Source organism: Mandrillus leucophaeus, unplaced genomic scaffold (assembly GCF_000951045.1).
Source record: "Mandrillus leucophaeus isolate KB7577 unplaced genomic scaffold, Mleu.le_1.0 Scaffold186, whole genome shotgun sequence".
Classification (NCBI taxonomy): domain Eukaryota; kingdom Metazoa; phylum Chordata; class Mammalia; order Primates; family Cercopithecidae; genus Mandrillus; species Mandrillus leucophaeus.
The window spans coordinates 3,887,412-3,908,045 of record NW_012101876.1 but is presented as its reverse complement, the minus strand read 5'-3'; the positions used below and the strand labels follow the sequence as shown (position 1 = coordinate 3,908,045).

General features: G+C 43.2%; 2 protein-coding genes across 2 annotated transcripts in view; one reads left to right on the top strand and one right to left on the bottom strand.

Annotated features, from left to right (window-relative positions):
- METTL6 (methyltransferase like 6) overlaps positions 1-1,423 on the bottom strand; it is a 29,433-nt gene extending 28,010 nt beyond the window's left edge. The window contains exon 1 of the mRNA XM_011977957.1: positions 1,372-1,423. The gene's annotated coding sequence lies outside the window, so the exon portion shown is untranslated. The remainder of the gene's footprint in view (positions 1-1,371) is intronic.
- EAF1 (ELL associated factor 1) lies at positions 995-16,627 on the top strand. The gene is made up of 6 exons (XM_011977958.1): positions 995-1,852; positions 3,897-3,991; positions 6,082-6,218; positions 8,325-8,515; positions 10,371-10,604; positions 13,104-16,627. The coding sequence occupies exons 1-6, from the start codon at positions 1,483-1,485 to the stop codon at positions 13,148-13,150; spliced, it is 1,074 nt and encodes a 357-aa protein (XP_011833348.1). The 5' UTR covers positions 995-1,482; the 3' UTR covers positions 13,151-16,627.
- Positions 16,628-20,634: the final 4,007 nt, after the last annotated feature.

Genomic DNA, 20,634 nt, shown 5'->3' with positions numbered 1-20,634 from the left:
ATTCTCCTGCCTCAGCCTCCCAAGTAGCTGGGACGATAGGCGTGCACCACCACACCTATCAAATTTTTGTATTTTTAGTAAAGACAGGGTTTCATCATGTTGGCCAGGATAGTCTCAATCTCTTGACCTCGTGATCCGCCTGCCTTGGCCTCCCCAGGTACTGGGATTACAGGCATGAGCCACCGCACTGGGCCCTCTTCACATTTTAAATTAAGAACAGCTCAGATAAGGCGTAATATTAGCTTACCTCTCTACATGATCTTAGCTCCTCAAACTCTCTGGTGGTCCAGTGTCTGTCTTTGAAGAAATTAGTGCTATTTCTTTTGTAAAAAAGATCCCAGTTTTTCTGAGCCTCTTGTTCCAATTTGTGCTGTTTAAAATCAGACACCAAAGTTTGGTCTCTTTTCAGTTTCTCCTCTTCTTCAGAGCTGAGAACCCTTGCCTGCAGCCCCTTCCTTGGCAAAGAAGTCATCTCAGAAACTGAAGGTAACACTTAACACAGCTGAAGATTCTCCATCCCCAAATAATATGAATCCATGCTAACGGATCAGATGCATTTCCTCAGGTGAGTTTCACGCCTCAAACAGCACAGGGGCTTCGCAGACAAAAGAATGAGATTCTGGTTAGTGGTTCTAGAACGGTTCAAGACGCCAGGTTCAATTCACCAAATGTTTATGAGATGCAGACTGTACAAAAAAAAAATCCTCCCCGCCATATGAGAGGTCACAAAGAAGACAAAGACAACAGTCCCTAACTTCAGAGGGCTTAAACTCATTCAGTGGCCAGGACTATCTCATGCACCATACTTTTATTCAAACCAGATGAGTCAACTATTACAATAAATCGATTTAGTTTAGAAAAAAAAAGGACGCTGTCACGAACTGACTGGGAAACCTTGCGAAGAAAATATTACTCAATTTTCGGTGCCCGCGAAAGGGGTGACTTAAAAACCACAATGGACTTAGCTGGAAGCGGGTGGTCAATTGCCAGATACAAGTGAGGTCACCGTTTCCCAAGGGTCGGAGCTCCGTTTTTTCGGGGGAAATGAAGCTAAGCCTGGGTGGGCTCATTTCCTGACCGCACTCACAAGAGGCTGTCGTAGGAACCAGAGGGAACGTCACTTTTCAGGGACTGAGGCCCTCGCACCGCCATCACCGCGCAAAGTGGAGAAAGAGACCCAGTGACGCGTGGCTGAGGTCCCGAGGATCCATCTCAGGACACTCAGGATAGACTAGGCCGCATGGGCCCCTGGACCCTGAGGAGGGCGTCCATGATGGCTAGCCGACCCGCGTTAATCTAGTCAGCCACGCTCAGGGATCACCATCATCAGTTCCTAAATTCACCTGTAGGGATAGGGCCAGGCGCACTCACCCTACAGCCAGCCCCAGATCTCGGAGGCAGAATATGGGAGGAACTGCGAAACAACCCTGAGCCAATTCTGAGGATCACAAATTGGGAATCTCGGGGAGGAGTTCTTTCGCCATGGCACCGCCCCCGCCACTTCCGCTAGCAACCCGGAAGTTCCTACCCGACGCCGGAAGTCCAGCGGCCTTGCCACTTCAGAGTCTTCCTTTATCCCGAGGCAGAGAACAGGACTTGCTTCTGGACCCGGGTGGGTGCCGGCTTTGCTCTCCTTGCCCCCTAGAGCGGTGTCCCGGGAGCACAGTCCTCCCAGGCGCCAGCGCCGGAAGCTCCGATCGCGGCTGCGCCAGGAGAGCGCCGATCTGGGTGCGAGGCCGGTGCGGGGCCATGAATGGGACCGCGAACCCGCTGCTGGACCGCGAGGAACATTGCCTGAGACTCGGGGAGAGCTTCGAGAAGCGACCGCGGGCCTCCTTTCACACTATTCGTTGTAAGTCAGCGCTCCCCACGGTTCCCTTCGGCCGCTCAAGCCGCCACATGTCAACCTTGACTCCTTCCTTTCTTCCCTCGGCCCTTCAGATTCCAGGGAACCCCCTGCCAGCGTCAGTTACTTTCTCTCGAACCCCCAATCCTTTGGGACCTCGAGTTGGCCCTTCTTTTACCCAGATTATTTCTCCCAAATCTTCGTCACTCCCTACTATTCTTCTACTTTATAGTCTCAAACACTAGTTCCAAAGGTCTTTGGCCTCGTTTTGGTTCCATCCCTCCCCTCCCCCGACGTCGCCCCTAAGGCAAACCTCCCGCCCCTAAGGCAAACCTCCCTCCCCCAAGGCAAACCTCCCCCCTCTTATCCGGGTCCACTTCTTCCTCGAAACCCCTCCCCTCCTTTCCAATGCTCCCATCAGGGTTCTCCACAGTTAAAAGACGCTTCTTGTTTATTACGACCCTCATCCACTCCCTCCGAACCCCTTCTCTTCCCTGCTTTCCTCCTCCGACTTGGTTCTGGACTCCCAGATACTGCGCTTTGTCCCCTTTACAGCCAAAGAATTGGCATCCTCTCTGCGCCTCAGAGTTTTCTTCCATCTCCTTTCTGTGCTTCATTTGACTTGGATGTCTTTTGAGGTCACCTATACCATACGGGCTTTTCCTCCAGACCAAGTTCCTTGTGGGTAAAGAGTCAAATCAGAGTTCGTGAGCCTGGGATAGGTTAAAGATTGGTCTATGTTTGGAAGCAGAAGAGAGCAGGCGTTAGGAATGTCGAAATAGTCATTATGCCGGACCTTTTTCTACATGATTATAGACTCTGTTGAGAGTGCACTTCCACCCTATGTCCTGGGTGAAGGTTTGGCAGTTAGGAATTGGCTGACAGAGCATCCCTCCGTGATTCATGAACTTCTGGTTTCCGTGGCGCTAACGCTGTTATTAAGACTTGTTTTTGTCAGAGGACCTGATAGATGTGACTCAACACATGTGAAGAGGGCGTCTTAGATAATGAAATCCCATCTTTGTGTAGTCACTTGCCATGCCATTACTATGCTTCCTACTGACAGCAGATCCAGCTCTTTCAGAGAGGAGATTGGGAATGAGATAAGAACATCATTTCCTGAAGAGTTTACTAAGTTGATGTTCTCTTTTGGTGAAGGGCAATGTGGAATTTAAATCATACAGTTCATGTGTGCACCTGCCCTGCAGTTTGAGGCAGATGTGAATGTGAATTAAGATGGCTATTCATGTTGTACTCTGACTGCAGTTTAGAAACACGAGCAGGATAACTTGTGGAGATACAGTTAAGTTGTCTGCTATGAACTACAGAATTGTCTTGGTTAAAGCTGCAGAACTGGCTGAGAGTGGTGGCTGACACTATAATCCCAGTACTTTGGGAGGCCGAGGCGGGCAGATAGCTTGAGCCCAGGAGTTTGAGACCAGCCTGGGCAGCGTAGGCCCATCACTACTTAAAAAAAAAAGAAAGAAAGAAAGAAAACAGCTATGGAACTTGAGTATGGCAAATCCTAATTTTGACAGTTTCTATGCAGAGTGAAATCAGCTTTTGATAATGCTGTGGCCTTTCATATTTCATAGAGTTTACAGTCACAGGATCTTTTTCATATGCTGTTACTTTTGATCCTCACAACCCTAAAAAAGCAACTTATTATGGATGATGAGCTCTTAATTTTCATCTCTCCCTTGGGAGAAGGGAATATCTTTAATAAAATGGCCTGTAAATTCTTTTTTCCCCCTAGAATAATCCAAAGGGGGTCAGAGGAAAAGTTTGTAGAGGTGTAGATGAAACAGGATTGTCCCTGAGTTGGTAATAATAGAAACTGGATAATGGTACACCAGGGCTCATTGTACGATTTTCTCTACTTTTGTATATCTGAAGTTTTCCATAATGAAACCTGTTTTTAAGAATTCTGAATTATTTTTATTTTTCATTCATCTGAGTAATAACAAATTTAATTCTTAAATGGAGATGTCCAGGAGGCCCTTATTATAAGTAACCTGGTGGGTGAGTGTTTTCTTTCCTTTCCCTTTAGATGATTTTAAACCAGCATCTATAGACACTTCCTGTGAAGGAGAGCTTCAAGTTGGCAAAGGAGATGAAGTCACAATTACACTGCCACATATCCCTGTGAGTTTATTTCATTGTTTTTTTAAATGTAGGATCACAATGGATCTTCATCTTTTATGTTATTGCAATTTAAACTTCCTACTTTTAAAAATGTTTAGATTTCTAAAGTGGCAACATAAGGAAAAAAGGAATTTTGGGGAGTGGGGTGGGGTAGACTTCATGCTAGGCAGGTGCTTGATTTAAAAAATTCTTGTAATCTTAGCACTTTGGGAGGTGGAAGTGGGTAGATAGCTTGAGTTCAGGAGTTCAAGACCAGCCTGGGCAACATGGTGAAACCCCGTCTGTACCAAAAATACAAAAAAATTAGCTGGGGGTGATGGCGCATGTCTGTAGTCCCAGCTGCTTGGGAAGCTGAGGTGGGAGGATCACTTGAGCTGGGAGGTAGAGGTTGCAGTAAGCCAAGATCACGCCACTGCACTCCAGCCTGGGCGATGGAGTGAGACTCCCTCTCAAAAATAAAAGATTATTCAAGATTCAAGATTATTCGTCATTTTCCCCAATTTTCCTTTTCCCCTATCTGCCACTAAGTAGACAAGGTTCCTGTCTGGACACCTAGCCCCTCTTTTAGATATAGCTTTTCTCCCAAGCAACTCCAGAGAGAAAAGCCTTAGGTGCCCTGCCGATTATACGGCCACAACAGCTCAGGAGTGTGAGGCAACCAAGCCAGGAGTTAAGGCAGGCAAGAGCCAGAGATTGACACACTCAGCTGATTTAGGGATGAAGAACTAAATTGAAAGCTGGATTAAGAACGCTTGCAGAGAAAGACTTTTGTGAAGCCCTACCCAAGGCAGCACTAATGACAAAGCACCAAAGGGTCACATGATGCTCTTAGCGAACATGTTTTATTGCATGTCACACCCCTGTTCTGGAACATAAGTTCTTGGTAGCTGGTGATAGAATGAAAAGTCTCTGGACAGAGAGATCTGGAAAGCTTTGTGCTGAGGAAAAATTGCCCATTCAAACTGCTATTTGATTACTCGTTGCCTTTGGCAAGTTACATCATCTCCCTTTGGACCTTAGTTTCCCATATGTAAAATGAAACGTTTAGATAAATGGTCCCTAAAGTCCTTTCTAGCTCTATATTTTTACTAAATAAATAAGGAGTCAAAGAGCCAAGCGGTTTTTTTTTATTCTAAGCAAGGTATTAAATACTATATTCAACAAATATTAATCAAACGCCTCCCACACGCTGGCCCATTACTAGGCATGAAGAATACAACCTTGGACAAAACAAGCACATTTCTTGCCCTTGTGGAGCTTATGGTCTGGAGTTTAAATAAACACAAGAAAATATAGCTGTTATTCTACAGAATCTTACTTCCTTAAGGAAGTAAGCTGTGAGCAGATCTGGAGGTTTGGTCATTTAAAGAGAGGGGGCAGCATATAGCCGGCGGGAAGCCTTGTTAAAGCCCAGAGGCAGGAGAGAGTTTGAGGATCAGAGAGAAGCCAGTTGCCTTCTGCTCCGAAGCACATGTGCAGGGGAGTATGCCGCAGGGTGAGGTGGAGAGCCAGGGAAGGGCCGGGTAGTGCAAGGCCAAGTGGCTAATTTAAAGATTTTATCCTTTGACTTGAGAGCAATTGAGGAGTGACTGAAAGGCTTAGGCAGATGAGTGACATGATTTATTTTTTCTGAGCCAACCAGGATAATGATCTTCTCTTGGAAAATGCTCTGTTGATTGCTTGACATGAGAAGGGGAAACCCTGGTCTCTCTAATGACAAAGAAGTAAAGAGATCACTCACAAAATAAAGAGATCACTCACAGTTTTACTATACAGAGATAACTCTGCTTAGTATAGTGCAAGTAATGGTTAATTAATTTTTCTCTCTCAGAATGTATATAGTAATTTAAAATTTTTGTACTACCTTTTTGATTACTTAGAATGTGTTGCACATTCACAGATGCTTGCTATATTATTTCTCCTTTATTTTTGCCTGGGAAACCAGGAGTTAAAAATAGAAATCGGTTCAACCTATTCTTTTTGAATAGCTCTGATGAAAGATTTCATCAGGTAGAGTCATCTATAAATTCAGTTGGATATTCATGACTGGTATGTTTAGTTTGATCATCTTATACTTTTGTGGCAAATAGGGATCCACACCACCCATGACTGTGTTCAAGGGGAACAAACGGCCTTACCAGAAAGACTGTGTGCTTATTATTAATCATGACACTGGTGAATATGTGCTGGAAAAACTCAGTAGCAGCATTCAGGTGAAGAAAACAAGGTATGTGAATAGCCAGATGCAGGTTTATGTCATGTTTCCAAACCTCTGTTTTCTATTCAGTTTTTATAAGGTTGTGAACATCTGCTTGCTCATAGTGTTCTATCAGTAGTCTTAACTCTACCTGTGTCTTCTCAGACAAATCAGTAAAATATGTCTTCCTCAAATGCAATAAAAAGAAATAATGTTTTTAAGACCTAAAACATGGGAACCATTAGGGAAAGGGATATACTTTATAATTAAGCCAATTTTGTTAATCTCGTGATTGCTACAGTACCACCCAAGGGATAACTTATAAACTTACAATTATGAAGTAATAATATATACTATACTTAATTGGAGTGAAAACATTAATTTTTTTACAAGATACATTTGAGATCACTATAATACCAAAATAAAACTTTGCCTATTTTTAAATATAGTGAACTCTTTAATTCAACAGTTATTACATGTCTAAAATGAAGCGAGTTAAATAGTTTATTTGAAAATAAAAATTCATTCTATAAATAGAAATAACCTAGTGGTTCTATTTGTTACCATATAATACAGTTTTTTGTTTTTTTGGTTTTTTTTTTGTTAAGAGTCGAGGTCTCTTGCTCTGTCACCCAGGCTGGAGTACAGTGGCATGATCATAGCTCACTTATAATACAGTAATTATTATTACACAGTCATTAAATTGTAAAGATTGTAACAACCTGATGCTTTTTGTTTATGCTTCATTAAGCCATTGTTTTCATTCACTCATTCCACAGAAAATAAAAATAGGTACCATTTATTGAGGGAGCATCATGTCCCAGGCACTCTGCTAGATGCTTTATATGCATTGTTTTATCTACCAAGTAATTTTTAGAAAGGTGCTATTATTATTATTTTGTTTTACTTCTTTTGTTAAAAATACGGAATCCTTCATGAATTTGTGTGTCATGCTTGTGCAGGGGCCCTGCTAATCTTCTCTGAATCGTTCCAATTTTAGTATATGTGCTGCCGAAGCAAGTACGAAAGGTGCTACTATTATCTTTAAAAAAAAAAAAGATACGGAGACTGAGGGTTAGAAAGCTTGACCTACCCCAGAGAGTATGTTGCAGAATGCCTTGCTCCTGTCCTGCCACTCTATTTGTATTCATTACCTATAGTGAACCAGGTACTACTGTTATTTCTCCAATATCTGATGGTTATGGTATATTCCCTTACTACGCAGTGTGATACGGGAACTAACAGTATCATATCGCCTAGATGATATGCAGAATCTCAACACCTATTAGATCTGAATCTGCAGAGATCACCAAGTGATTTGTGCATATACAGAAGTTTTAGAAGCACCGGGCTAGTCCATTTACAAAAGAAATTGTTAACTGATAGAATATTCTCAGCTTGGGGTGGAATTCTGCTTGTCTGTGAGCAAGAGCTGGCATGTGATGAAATGAACAAGCAGTATATAGATAATGGAAAATTTGCAAGCTGGGCAGTATTTTAAGAGCTACTTTATTTAGGAGCTCATGCACTCATGATTATAACTACATAATGATGTTTCGGTCAATAGTGACCTCCATATATGACAGTGGTCCCTTAAGATTCTAATGGAGCATGTATGGAAACCTGATATATGGCACTTGATATTGGCATTGCAGATCAAGTAGGGGAAATGATTGATATTCAGTAATGGTGGTGGGACATTTGGGTTTTCATGTGAAAAAATTATATGCTATCTAGGTTTGTGTAAGTACACTCTGCTGTTTGCAGGATGAAATCACCTCATGATGCAATTCTCAGAACTTACCCTCATTGTTAAGGGATGCTGTGAATGTATTTTCTACTAGTAAAATGGATTCTCACAGTTGCATTGTATCCTACATTTGTTTGCTATACATTTGAGCTCATCGAGGGCAGGAAATATTCATCTATCCCTGATACATAACATAGTACTGGATTACAGTAGACACTCAAATGTTGAACGAGTAGCTCACATGATAAAATTGCAAATATCAATATTTTGAAGTGGTCTGGAAAGAGTATGGGGTTCTACAGAGACTTACGAGTTTTCAGTCACCTGGACAAATTTGAGAACCACTGTTTTTGCCCTTCTAATTTAATGTCTGTATCTCCTTTCAGAGCTGAGGGCAGCAGTAAAATCCAGGCCCGAATGGAACAGCAGCCCACTCGTCCTCCACAGACGTCACAGCCACCACCACCTCCACCACCTATGCCATTCAGAGCTCCAACGAAGCCTCCAGTTGGACCCAAAACTTCTCCCTTGAAAGATAACCCCTCACCTGAACCTCAGTTGGATGACATCAAAAGAGGTAGAGAACGTTTTCTGGATCCATGATAGCAACTTGGAGTAGAGTGTTCATTTCCTTGTGGAGATCACATGGCTGCTGTATTGATACGGTGGCTGGGGCATTCAATGCCATCAAAAAAATGTCTGCAGAGCTCACTGTTCAGAGATGGGGAGGGTGGGAGCTTCTACCATTTATCTCATTTGACAAGGGTGAGTCCTGGAATAGTGACTTGAGTTTGTGGCTATCTTGGTAGCATTCTGCTTAGAGGCCTAGGATTTAAACAAGCATGACTTCCATCTAAAGCTACATGTGGCTCCATATGGCATATCCAAGGCTCCGGAGAAAGGAAGGATTCTAGGTGTTGGAGGTGAAAACTAAGCGTAGGTGGCAACATTTCTGAGCTTTACATTGGTATAGAGGCTGGAGGAGCTGACCATGGTGCTGCACACTTGTAGTTTCAGCTACCGTGAGACAGGAAGATCGCTTGAAATTCGGAGTTCGAGGCTACAGTGTGCTATGATCGTGCCTGTTGGTACTGTTGGTAGCTACTGAACTCCAGCCTGGGCAATAACATCTCTTTTTTGGGGGAAAAAAACAAGGATTAAAGTGCCGTTTAAAATACCATAAGCAAATGTTCTGTGCTAACAGGAAGTGTGTAAATATGAAAGAGGCCATGAGGACCAATAGAAACAGATACTCTCCTAGAAAGACTTAAAGGTCTGGTTTGGTTCTCTCCACTGCAAACCCGAGACAAAGAAGCTTACCTTGGCTATCTCCTTCACACGATGAATGGTTTTAGTCCTCCAGACTCTTTAGAAGTTGTGAGGCCAAGTGTCATATTTCATATTTATAAGTTTTATAAAACAGCTAAATCCATAATAATAGTAGGGAAAGGTAAAGAGTTGTCCCTGGGAAGTTTGCCTTTTCTACCCTGTAGAACGGCTGCAGACATCACTCTGCATTGTGCACAGTTGTTTTGTCCCTTGTTTTTTTTTTTCCTCATGGATACTGGAATGCTGTTACAGAAGTTTTCACTTAGGTTGAATAGGAATCAGAGCATGAGTGGTTAGTTGTTGCCAATTACGCTTAAAGGAGCCATAGCCATTTAAGGCCACATGGTGTGTGTGCTTGGACAGGAAAATCTGGCACCTTTTTTTAAATGGTTAGTTAACATTGAAATGGTTAGGTAAGGCTTGTTTTTCCTTCCCTAGTTTATATCTGTAAAAAATGCAGTACCTGACAGGCATGGCTGTCAGTCAGATATGTGAAGAGGAAGAATGTTTTTTTACTATTTGTCTTTAGTCACCGTGGTTCTTCCTGCAAGCCTCCATTTATTTATGGGACATGAGAGCTGGAAAGGACCTTAGAGGGAGGCTGGCTTTCATTTTTCCAGAGTGGCTTAGAAAATTCATTGACTTCTACCTGGGTGTCACTGCTGGTTAGAGGTAAATCCAAAACAAGCATTCAGACCTTTCAACTCCTAGTCAGATATTTTTCAACCACTTTACATAATATTTGTCTTCTCTTATGTGGGAATTACACTTGTATCCCATAGTTCATAATATTCATAATTTTCCTTTTAGTAGATAAAGGCAAATGGACTTAATTAATTTCTTACACAGAACAGCCATTATTCTGAAACAGTCTTGCTTTTTGTTTATTTTGAGTGAATTTAATGTTTCCATTGTGTCTCTGGAAACAGGTTATATTTTGGTTTTGGTAATTTTGTTTGTATGTTTTTTAAGGAATTTTAAGGACTTTGTTTTAAATTATTTCTTATTGCTGTTGGTTTTGCTGATTTACTAGTTATAAAAGCTCCAATGCACAGCCTTGAAAACGGCTGCTGTGCTGATCCACATCATATCATTTATTCCAGAGCTAAGGGCTGAAGTTGACATTATCGAACAGATGAGCAGCAGCAGTGGGAGCAGCTCTTCAGACTCTGAGAGCTCTTCGGGAAGTGATGACGACAGCTCCAGCAGTGGAGGCGAGGACAATGGCCCAGCCTCTCCTCCGCAACCTTCACACCAGCAGCCCTACAACAGTAGGCCTGCCGTTGCCAACGGAACCAGCCGGCCACAAGGAAGCAACCAGCTCATGAACACCCTCAGTAAGTGTGTGCCCCCTTTTATGACAGAGAGGGCCATAGGTGCAGCTTCTATTTATCCTATGCCAGAACTTACAAACCTAAAGATGTTTAAGGCATAGGAGAGGATCTTGTTAAAAATAATTTGGAGCAGAAAGGTGTGAGTTACTAAACAGTAAAAAAGGGAAATGAGATGAAAAATCTGTTCTATTTCTATTCCCTACTGGCTCATACCGGTGTGTGTGAATTCTGGAAAACACTAAAACATGAACAGGTAGGCGTTTTTGCTTTTATACCAGGCTTTCGGGGAGCTACCTACCACCATACTGCTCTCTGCCTGTTGGTTTTTCTTTTTTTTTGGAGACGGAGTCTCACTTTATCGCCCAGATTGGAGTGCAGTGGTGCAGTCTTGGCTTACTGCAACCTCCACCTCTCGGGTTCAAGCGATTCTCCTGCTTCAGATTCCCAAGTAGCTGGGATTACAAGCATGTCCCACCACACCTGGCTAATTTTTGTATTTTTATTAGAGATGGGGTTTTGCCATGTTGGCCAGGCTGGTCTCCAACTCCTGGCCTCAAATATCTGCCTGCCTCGGCCTCCCAAAGTGCTGGGATTACAGGTGTAAACCACCACACCTGGCCTATCTTGAACTTTTATAAAAAAGAATCTGCTGTCCCCAGACAGTGTGGTGGCTTTTTTTTTTCCTTTCCTTCAGACAGAGTCTTGCTGTGTTGTCCAGGCTGGAGTGCAGTGGCATGATCTTTATATTTTTTTGTAGAGACAGGGTTTCGCCATGTTGCTGAGGCTGGTCTCAAACTCCTAGACTCAAGCGATCCACCTACCTTGGCTTCCCAAAGTGCTGAGATTATAGGCATGAGCCACCACACCCGGCCATTTTAAACATTTTCAGTGGAGACAAGGTCTTACTGTTTTGCCCAGGCTGGTCTTGAACTCCTCCTGAGTACAAGTAATCTCCCCAACTCCTGAAGTGCTGGGATTACAAGCATGAGCCACCATGCCCGGCCTCAGTGGCTTTTAATGCAGTTGATACTAAAGTAAAACAGGAAAACAAGAACAAAAATTTATTTGTTTTGAAGGTGAGCAGAGGGCTAATTTTCTATGCTTTTCTCTCTTTGGAACCCTGATGAATGTTCTCTCTTGGTACATCTTCCTTTGAGGAAGTTGGAAGGTCTAGAGGCAACAGTGGGGAAGTTAACCTAGTTAATCCAACTATTGTGGACCAGGCAGAGATAATCTCAACCTCAGCACTATGGACGGTTTGGACCAGATAAGTCTTCTTTATGGGAGGTTGTCCTGCACATTGTAGGATATTTAAGAGCATCCCTGACCTCTACCCCCTAGATGCCAGTACCAATCTCCTCCCACCTCCCCAGCCGCATGACAACCAAAAATATCTCAAGACATTGCCATATGTGCCCCATCTTTAACATAGACTGAAGTATATGAAGAAAATCTGGTATTGTAGGTAATTAGAAAAGGGGTGACCTCAGGATCAGACTCCCCAAAAGGGTTTCATGGACCCTAGAGTCCTCAAAATAGACTTTGAGGAGAACTGGCCTAGAGATTAGCAATTTGGAAATAAAGAAAATCCCTTTTGTTACAAGTGGTATCAACTGGGATTCTGTTAGATGTATTCCTATTGTATTAGATTGAAATGTTGAGTAGTTATATTCTAAATTCTGCATAGTAAACAAGAATCTGGGCTTTGTAAAGCTCGTTAGTTCAGATTTGAAGTTTAAGATAATGTGACTATCCTGGACAGAGGTGTGCCGGAGCAGAAACTGCATTAGCATATTACTGGTGTTAACAGTATTCACCTTTCTTAATGAGAAACCGACTGGATATTTTCTTAAGTTGCCTTTATAAAGCAACTTAATGTGATCAGTTCTACTGAATGGTGAATCAGTTATTTTAAATGTTTTCTTTTTTTTTTTTTTTTAGATGGAGTCCCGCTCTGTCGCCCAGGCTGGAGTGCAGTTGTGCAATCTCGGCTCACTGCAAGCTCCGCCTCCCGGGTTCAGTTGATGTATCCTGCCTCAGCCTCCCGAGTGGTTGGGACTATAGGCACGTGCCACCATGCCTGGCTAATTTTTGTATTTTTAGTCGAGACAGGGTTTGACCAGGCTGGTCTCCAACTCCTGGCCTCAAATGATCTGCCCGCCTCGGCCTCCCAAAGTGCTGGGATTACAGGCATGAGCCACTGCACTCAGCCATATTTTAAATATTTTCTTGCTATTTATTAAACCATTTAAAAGCTATCTAGCTTACTTCTCCTTTCCTCTACCCTAATAAGCAGTATTGTTGTGCGTTGCAGATAACCAAAAGCATCGTTTTGTTTCAGTGAGCCAAAGTGGTTTTCTTCCCTAAGTTGAACTAACAAGGTTTACTGTAGTGTGATAGCCAAGGCAATTAACCAAAAAAATTGTGAGGAAGTCATTTTCAAATTCTGTACTTCTGTTTGATTCTACAATTTTACTTTTTTTTTTTTTTTTTTTTTAATAGGAAATGACTTGCAGTTGAGTGAGTCTGGCAGTGACAGTGATGACTAGTGCTGGATCTTTCGAAATCTACTTTTTGGTGCACAAACATGCTGCAAGACCGAGCTACTTTGGCGTGGTGTCCATTGCCAAGAGGAAAATGTTATGGATCAGTGACTGTAGTAGGAGTTTGAGGCTCTGGAGCTCTCACATATTCAAGTCTTTAACTTAGTGGTGATGGGTGATTTTCTTGTGTCATTTTTGAACAATCTCATCTTTCAAAGTTTAAGTAGACCTGTAGAAGAGCTAACAGAATTATATTTCTATTTAGTTAACATTGTTAATGAAAAACAGATAAATGTGCCCTGGTCTAGGTTAATCAAAGGCCATATCTTCACCAGGCCAGAGATTCAATTTTAAACCTCAGCAGCCATCCGTTTGGCCAAGTGGTTGGTACCAGTGAAATGAAAGTCTTTGAGGGATAGGAGAGAGAGGGAAACCTCAAACTACATCATAGAAATACGTTAAAACCACTTTAAATTGTTGACACAAAGTGGTAAGGAAGTTTTGTCTGACTCAGCCTGACAAGCCTAGATAGAAATGGACCTCAGAATACAGCATGGAGTCCTTGAGTGTCAGCTGGTGAGGACCATGGAGTCCTGCGAGCTCAACCTGTCATTTACAGACTAAGAAAGGGAAGTACACACCCGGCTTGTGGCCAGTCTTCTGCCCCCTCTCCGGGCTTTCCTCACTGTTCTCTCCCTTGAGTCTCATTTGTAGGAATCAAGAGATTCCTATACATGAGACTTTTAGATGTACATTGGCACTTTGATTAGATTCCAAAAGACAAAAGTGTTGGGTGCTTCTAGCTTGAATTCAGTCCCTAAATACATGAGGCTGGGTGAGCAGATGAAACCGGTAGCCACTGTGCTAATGCATGTGACTCCATTCAGTTGGGGCTTTTGGTTCCATGTGGATCCATACTAAGTATTCTTCAGTCAGTGGATTTTAGCAGGGGGGGGTAGGAGTGGAAGAGAGATGTGAAGAAACCTCTCCGAACAAATGAACCAGCAGTGAGTTTCTAAAAATCAGAATCTAGATAGAAGTTCTGCAATATGAAGTGAGCACATTCTTTGATCAGGCATATCTGTTCATGCTTTTGTACCACTGTTTGTACCTGACTCCCCAGCCGATTTGTATTTTTTATATACAACTAGAAGAAAGTCACAAGATTGCCTTCTACAGTGTGCCGTTTCCAAATGGATCTGTTGTTGGAGGAAACTGGTCACTAGTCAATGTTCTATATTTGATGAATGTGTGATAAATCATCCTGTAATCAGTATGGAGTAGCCTGTTTTTGTAGTTTGGATGAGTATGTCCTGAGAAATTTCCATCCACTTTGGTTCAGTGGACATCAAGATAGTAATAGTAATTTTTCCTCCACAGGTCCCTCCACTCATATGGCCTCTCCCTCCCCAGCTAGTGGACGGGAAGCAGTCTGGACAAAGGAAATAGGTGGTCTGTGGTGGGGGCTTTGGTCACAGTGAAACCTCATAGAGTCAACTGTTTCATCGTGATAGTGAGCCCAGAGCCCAGGGAACCACTGCCCAGCAGCATGCTCACACCATCTACCCTAGTGTAGGTAACAGGTCTACACTAGGACCCCGTGCTGGGCTCTCAGCCCATCATGAGATTTTGGTGGATTTAAAGGCAGGTAGGAACTTATTTATAGTGGATTGATAATTGCTTTATAATTCCTTGGTAATGACAGCTCAGGGAAGGTTTCGCAAGGTCACAATTAGGAGACTTGAATTGTTACTGGATGTAGGAATTGTTTCACTGCTCTTAACTTGCTCAAACTGGGGCAGGTTCTAGGAACTTGAACTAAAAATATCTATTTAAGCCTCTCTCTGTCTCTCTCCCCCACCAACTTTTCTCTGAAAGCCTTGATTTCCGTAGACAGAACTGTGGTTTTTGGCATGTTGAGTCAAGACATGTTTCTATAGGAAATGCTTGCATGGGGCACTGGCTTGGTGAGTCAAGCTTCCTGAGCTTCAGACCCTCTGTCCTGTCATCTGTCCTGCCTAACACCGTCTGGTTTTTCTCTAGCACGGCTTCAGTTTTGTTCTCTTCACAAAGCCTTTGGTGGTTCTGCCCTCTGCCCTCCAGCTTTACCCACCAGAGAAGGAATCTTTCCTTTTTGGAAGTCAAGAATTTGGCTTCACAGATGGCTTCTCACAGATGCCCTCCTGCCAGCCAAACCGGACTTGTTCTTCCTGCCTCTGTGCCTTCTCTCATTCTCCGTCTCTCTCCCTCCAAACCCCACTTCTGAGGCTCTGTAGGTGCCATCTTTGTGGACTCTTGTCTTTTTTTCAGCCCACATGGAGTGCCCTGTATGTACATACTGACCTTTTTTTTTTTTTTTTTCTTGAACTCTGGTTGGTATGAGCTCCTGAAAAGCAGGGACTGGGCTGGGTGTGGTGACTCATGCCTGTAATCCCAGCACTTTGGGAGGCCGAGGTGGGAGGATTGCTTGAGTCTAGGAGTTTGAGACCAGCCTGGGCAACATTGTGAGACCCTGTTGCTACAAAAAGAAAAAAAAAAAAAAAAGCAGGGACTGTCATTCTCATCTCTTCCCTGGGGTATCCACAGGAATGGACATTCAAATGGTTGTAGCCTGGTTGGGGAGAAGGCAGAGAAAACTACCCAGCCAGTGAAGTGCAGTGGATAGACATAGGAAAACATTCCAGGCATTTGGAGACAGCTGAAAGTATCTATGCTGACTTTCATGATTTAGAAATCTTTAACTCAATTGTTAAAATTGCCTTTTCTTTGCGCTGTACAATGTCTACTGTACTGTGGGTCATTAGATGAGATGAAAGACTTAATTAAATCTGAAGTATCTGAGGTGCTTAGTAAGCCTTAGTAAAAGTTGTGATTGAGGAAAGTTAATACAAATGAACTAGATGTTTGTAATCATGCCACTCATTAACGATTTTATTTCTGTAGCAGAACCATTTTTTCTGTGTAAGGTATTAACGTGTGTGTATGTGCTTCGGTTGTAGGAAAACTTGAAAATTCCAAAATCCCTATTTTCCTATTTGAGAAGCTGGTTCAGCAGGGTGTGGGTGTGGGGGTCTGTGTGCGTGTGTGTGTGTGTGTGTGTGTGTGTATGAATGATGTATTTATTACATTATTTTGAAAGAGAATTAGTGTGTTACGTGGATAATGTTATATACAGCCAAAGTGGATGTTTCTATTTGGCGAGGAGGGTAGGATTTCTGAAACTCAGGCCTTAACCAATAGGTTGGAAGACAAGACCAATTGAAGAGTTATGAAATGTGAGTTTTTGTTACTTCTGTTATTTCTGTCTTGGTTTCATTGTCTCATTCTTTATTTTTAAAATCTTGTGCCTAAAAGTTTTTTTGCTTAATTGTGAAGTAGACATGCATGTTTACATTTATGTAAAATATTTGCTGTGTAAAGTATTTTTTGTTTGTTCTCTTAAAAGATCACTATATTTAAATAAAAGTGAAGGTCAGCAATACATTTAATATCTTGGTGGGTTTCATTTTCTTTTAGAAATCAGTGAGCAATATATGGTTCTTTTAAGAACCTTCTGTGCTTAAGGCTAAATAGCTAACTAAATGGATTCCTTTTTAATTTGGTGTTTATAATCGTTAGGAAGTATACCTCAGCTTTTAAAAGGTGTGACATTCAAAACTGAAGGATGAACTTCAGTTTTTAAAAGGTGTGAAGTTCACAACTGAATCACATCTGAGGCCATTTTACTTGGTCTGAAAAGGAAGGCTTAGTTTTGGGTCTGAGAACCATGCAACAGTTAAACTGAATCCCTAGACATATCCTATTGTCACTTTAGTTTACCAGATTCCTTCCGCCTCGAATGCCATGCTACACACACTTCTGACTCCCAGCTGACATTTGGCTAGAAGTGATCCTGCCCTCCTGCTTCCATTCTCCACTTCTGCTTCAGCAGTGCTCACATTTACCTGTGGTCTTGGCTCCCCTGCTAGACTGTATACACTTCTAGGTGGGCAGTGGCCATATTCCTTTTTAATTTGCTGTAGTGTCTCTAGTGGGTGCTGAATACATTTGGATTGAATTAAATTACATGTTAAGTCTAGAAATCCCCTGCTACTTATTCTGCAATGTGCTTGTTCCCTCAGATGGCAACAGTAGTTAGATTTGAACCTTCTTAGTGGGGAAGTGGTGGTGTCCATCACTGAAGGGAGTTTTATCTTCAGTTAACTATTGCCACCGTAATGTTCTATAGCAAACCATCCCAAAACTCAGTGACTAATAAGCATTTATTTTGCTCCCAAGTCTAGGTTGGCTTTAGACTGGCCTTGGCTGGACAGTTCTGGTCTTGATTGGCTCCCTCATACACCTGACAGTTGAGTGAGGTTCAGCTGATCTAGGATGGCCTTGGCCAGCACAGTGGGGGCGACAGAACTATTGCCACCGTAATGTTCTGTAGCAAACCATCCCAAAGCTCAATGACTAATAAGCATTTATTTTGCTCACAAGTCTGGGTTGACTTTAGACTGGCTTTGGCTGGACAGTTCTGGTCTTGATTGGCTCCCTCATACGCCTGGCAGTTGACTGAGGTTCAGCTAATCTAGGATGGCCTTGACAGTACAGTGGGGGTGACAGCTCTGCTCCATGTCATCTCCACCAGCCTAGCCTGGGCATGTTATCATGGCAAAGGCAGAGAGGTGTAAGAATAAGAGAGGAGACAAAATGCTTCTGTCACAATTGCTAAGACGCCATTGGCCAAAGCAAGTTAGAAAGCTAAGTTCAGAATGAAGGAGTAAGTGGGGAAATCCATTCCCCAAAATTGATGGGAGGAGTTGCAAAAGAGATTGGAAAGGGTGTAGACACAGGGAGGTGGGAAGAATTGCGGCTATTAATGCCATCTATTACATTCACATGCCCTGTGACTGCCACGTTTGAGAACACTGGGCCACATGATCTCTAAGTCCCCTCCCAATTCTGGCATTGTCCCTGGCCAGATAAGAAAGTTCCAGTAGGAGTTAAGACATTTCTATTCATGGTTCATGCAGAGGGCACCAAAAGCCACCCAATGGCTTCTCTTGACTCGGCCCTCCTTTATTCACTGCATATAGTTTGCTTCCCTCCTGCCATTTCTTACCAAGAGCACTATTCCAGTTATCTGTTGCTAAGTAACAAGCTACTCCCCAATACTTGGTGGTTTAAAACAATCACCATTTTATGTCATGGGATTTGTTGGTTAGGAATTGGGACAGAGCTTGGCTAGGCAGGTGAGCTTCTTGTGGCTTTAACTGAGGTCACTCAGTGGTACTTAGCTGGCAGATGGGCTGGACTGCAGAGTCCAAGCTAGCTTCATTCACATGCCTGGCACCCTGGTGGAGGTGGCTGGAAGCAGGCTTCTGAAACCTCTGGGCCCATGGATTGTAATGTTGAATTGCTCAAATGTAACAGTCTCCTTGGTGAATTGCCAAGGTCCTTGACCTGTAAGCTGGTTATTATCACACAAGTGCTGAAGAACTGCTTCGCTGAAAATTTTAATTGGCTCACTCTACTGTAGGGGAAGGATGGGGCCGAACAACTCCAGTAAAGCGGGCATTGGGGAATAGGTCGGCCCATTAATTGTAACGAGCTTTGGAGATTATTTAGCAATTTGACCCACACATACCCTCCATGCCCCTAACGGAGCGATGGCCTGTGTGTCTGTCCCAGGAGACACTCAGAAATTGCCCCACCCCCTTCCCCAGCACTGGTTCCTAAGTGAAGTGCTGGTGACCAAGCTTCCATCAAAAACCTCACTTTGCTTTACAGATCTTACTAAAATGGCTTCGCAGTTGGATAGATAAGAGGCCCAGGGTCAAATCCCAACCCTACACTTCCCTGGTCATGGCAGGAGTTCTGGCCCAGAGACAGGCTGGATCCTTCGGGGTCAGCTGAGCAGAGCTTGAGCTTCTGTTATGCGTGAAAGCATCAAAACCAGTCCAGTCCTGAAAGTAAAAAAATCAGTCCAGATAGAGTAAGTCAGCTCTGTGCCCCTACCATGCCTCAGACTGTCATAGCCGACACTCAGAAAGCCAGCTGCAACATTAACAGGAGGAATATTTCTCCCACACTGCTGCAATTGAAAAATGTCATAACCATTCCTTTTCTTTTTCCCCCCTTGAAAGGGAGTCTTGCTCTGTCGCCCAGGCTGGAGTGCAATGCATGAGGCTTACTACAATCTCTGCCTGGCGGGTTCAAATGATTCTCCTGCCTCAGCCTCCCGAGTAGCTGGGATTACGGGTGCCTGCCACCACACCCAGCTAAGCTTTTTGTATTTTTAGTAGATATGAGGTTTCACCATGTTGGCCAGGCTAGTCTCAAACTCCTGACCTCAGGTGATCCACCCACCTTGGCCTCCCAAAGTGCTGGGATTACAGACATGAGCCACTGCGTCCGGCCAACCATTCCTTTTTTTGAGTGACTACTGCTTTCTTTCCAGTGACATTTCTAGCCTTGCTTTGTTACTCCCGCCACCTGAAAAAAATCACCGTGAAACTTTGTGAATACCCCTAAATCCCCAAAGAGGTGATTGATTTGGCCTGAGCCACTAAATAATGATAATGACAAATAAAATCCAACACTTCCTAAACAGCTTCTTTTTCTTTTCTGTCTTTTTTTTTTTTTTGAGACAGAGTCTCACTCTGTCACCCAGGCTGGAGTGCTGTGGCATGATCTCGGCTCCCTGCAACTTCTGACTCCTGGGTTCAAGTGATTCTCATGCTTCAGCCTCCCCAGTAGCTGGGATTACAGGCGTGCACCACTACACCTGGCTAATTTTTATATTTTTAGTGGAGTTGGGTGTTTCACCATATTGGCCAGGCTGATCTTGAACTCCTGACCTCAGGTGATCTGCCCACCTTGGCCACTCAAAGTGTTGGGATTCAGGCATAAGCCACCACACCCGGCCTTAAACCATGTTATCACTACAATTCACCACAACCTTGAAATAAGGTACTACTATTCTATTATTCCCCATTTAGAGGTGAGAAAACAGAGACTCAGAGAAGTTGAGTAAATTAAGCGGGTTAATTAAACAGCGAGTTTGTGGCAGAGCCAGGTTTCAAATTCAGATGTGTGAATCCAATCTTCTGCTTTTTTCACAAACTACACCACATCTTTCTTGACCCATGGCACGCCGTGAGAAGTCAGTCTCTGTGAGTGGACCTGTCAAAATCAACCAGGCCTGAAATCCCAGTACTTCGGGAGGTGGAGGTGGGAGGATCGCTTGAGGCCAAGAGTTTGAGACCACCCTGGAAAACGTAGTGAGACTCAATCTCTAACAACAAAAATAATTAAAAGACTTGACCAGAAGGCCGGGCACGGTGGCTCATGTATGTAATCCCAGCACTTTGGGAGACCAAGGCAGGCGGATCATTTGAGGTCAGGAGTTCAATACAAACCTGGCCAACAAGACAAAACCCCATCTCTACTAAAAATAAAAAATTAGCCAGACGTGGTGGCATGTACCTATAATTCCAGCTACT

What these genes read in the sequence shown, in the direction of transcription:
- EAF1 (XM_011977958.1), top strand. Translation starts at nt 1,483, where the DNA reads ATGGCACCGCCCCCGCCACTTCCGCTAGCAACCCGGAAGTTCCTACCC. An exon ending in ATTCAGGTGAAGAAAACAAG is followed by an intron (nt 6,219 to 8,324) that starts GTATGTGAATAG and finishes ATCTCCTTTCAG; the next exon opens with AGCTGAGGGCAGCAGTAAAA. An exon ending in GTTGGATGACATCAAAAGAG is followed by an intron (nt 8,516 to 10,370) that starts GTAGAGAACGTT and finishes CATTTATTCCAG; the next exon opens with AGCTAAGGGCTGAAGTTGAC.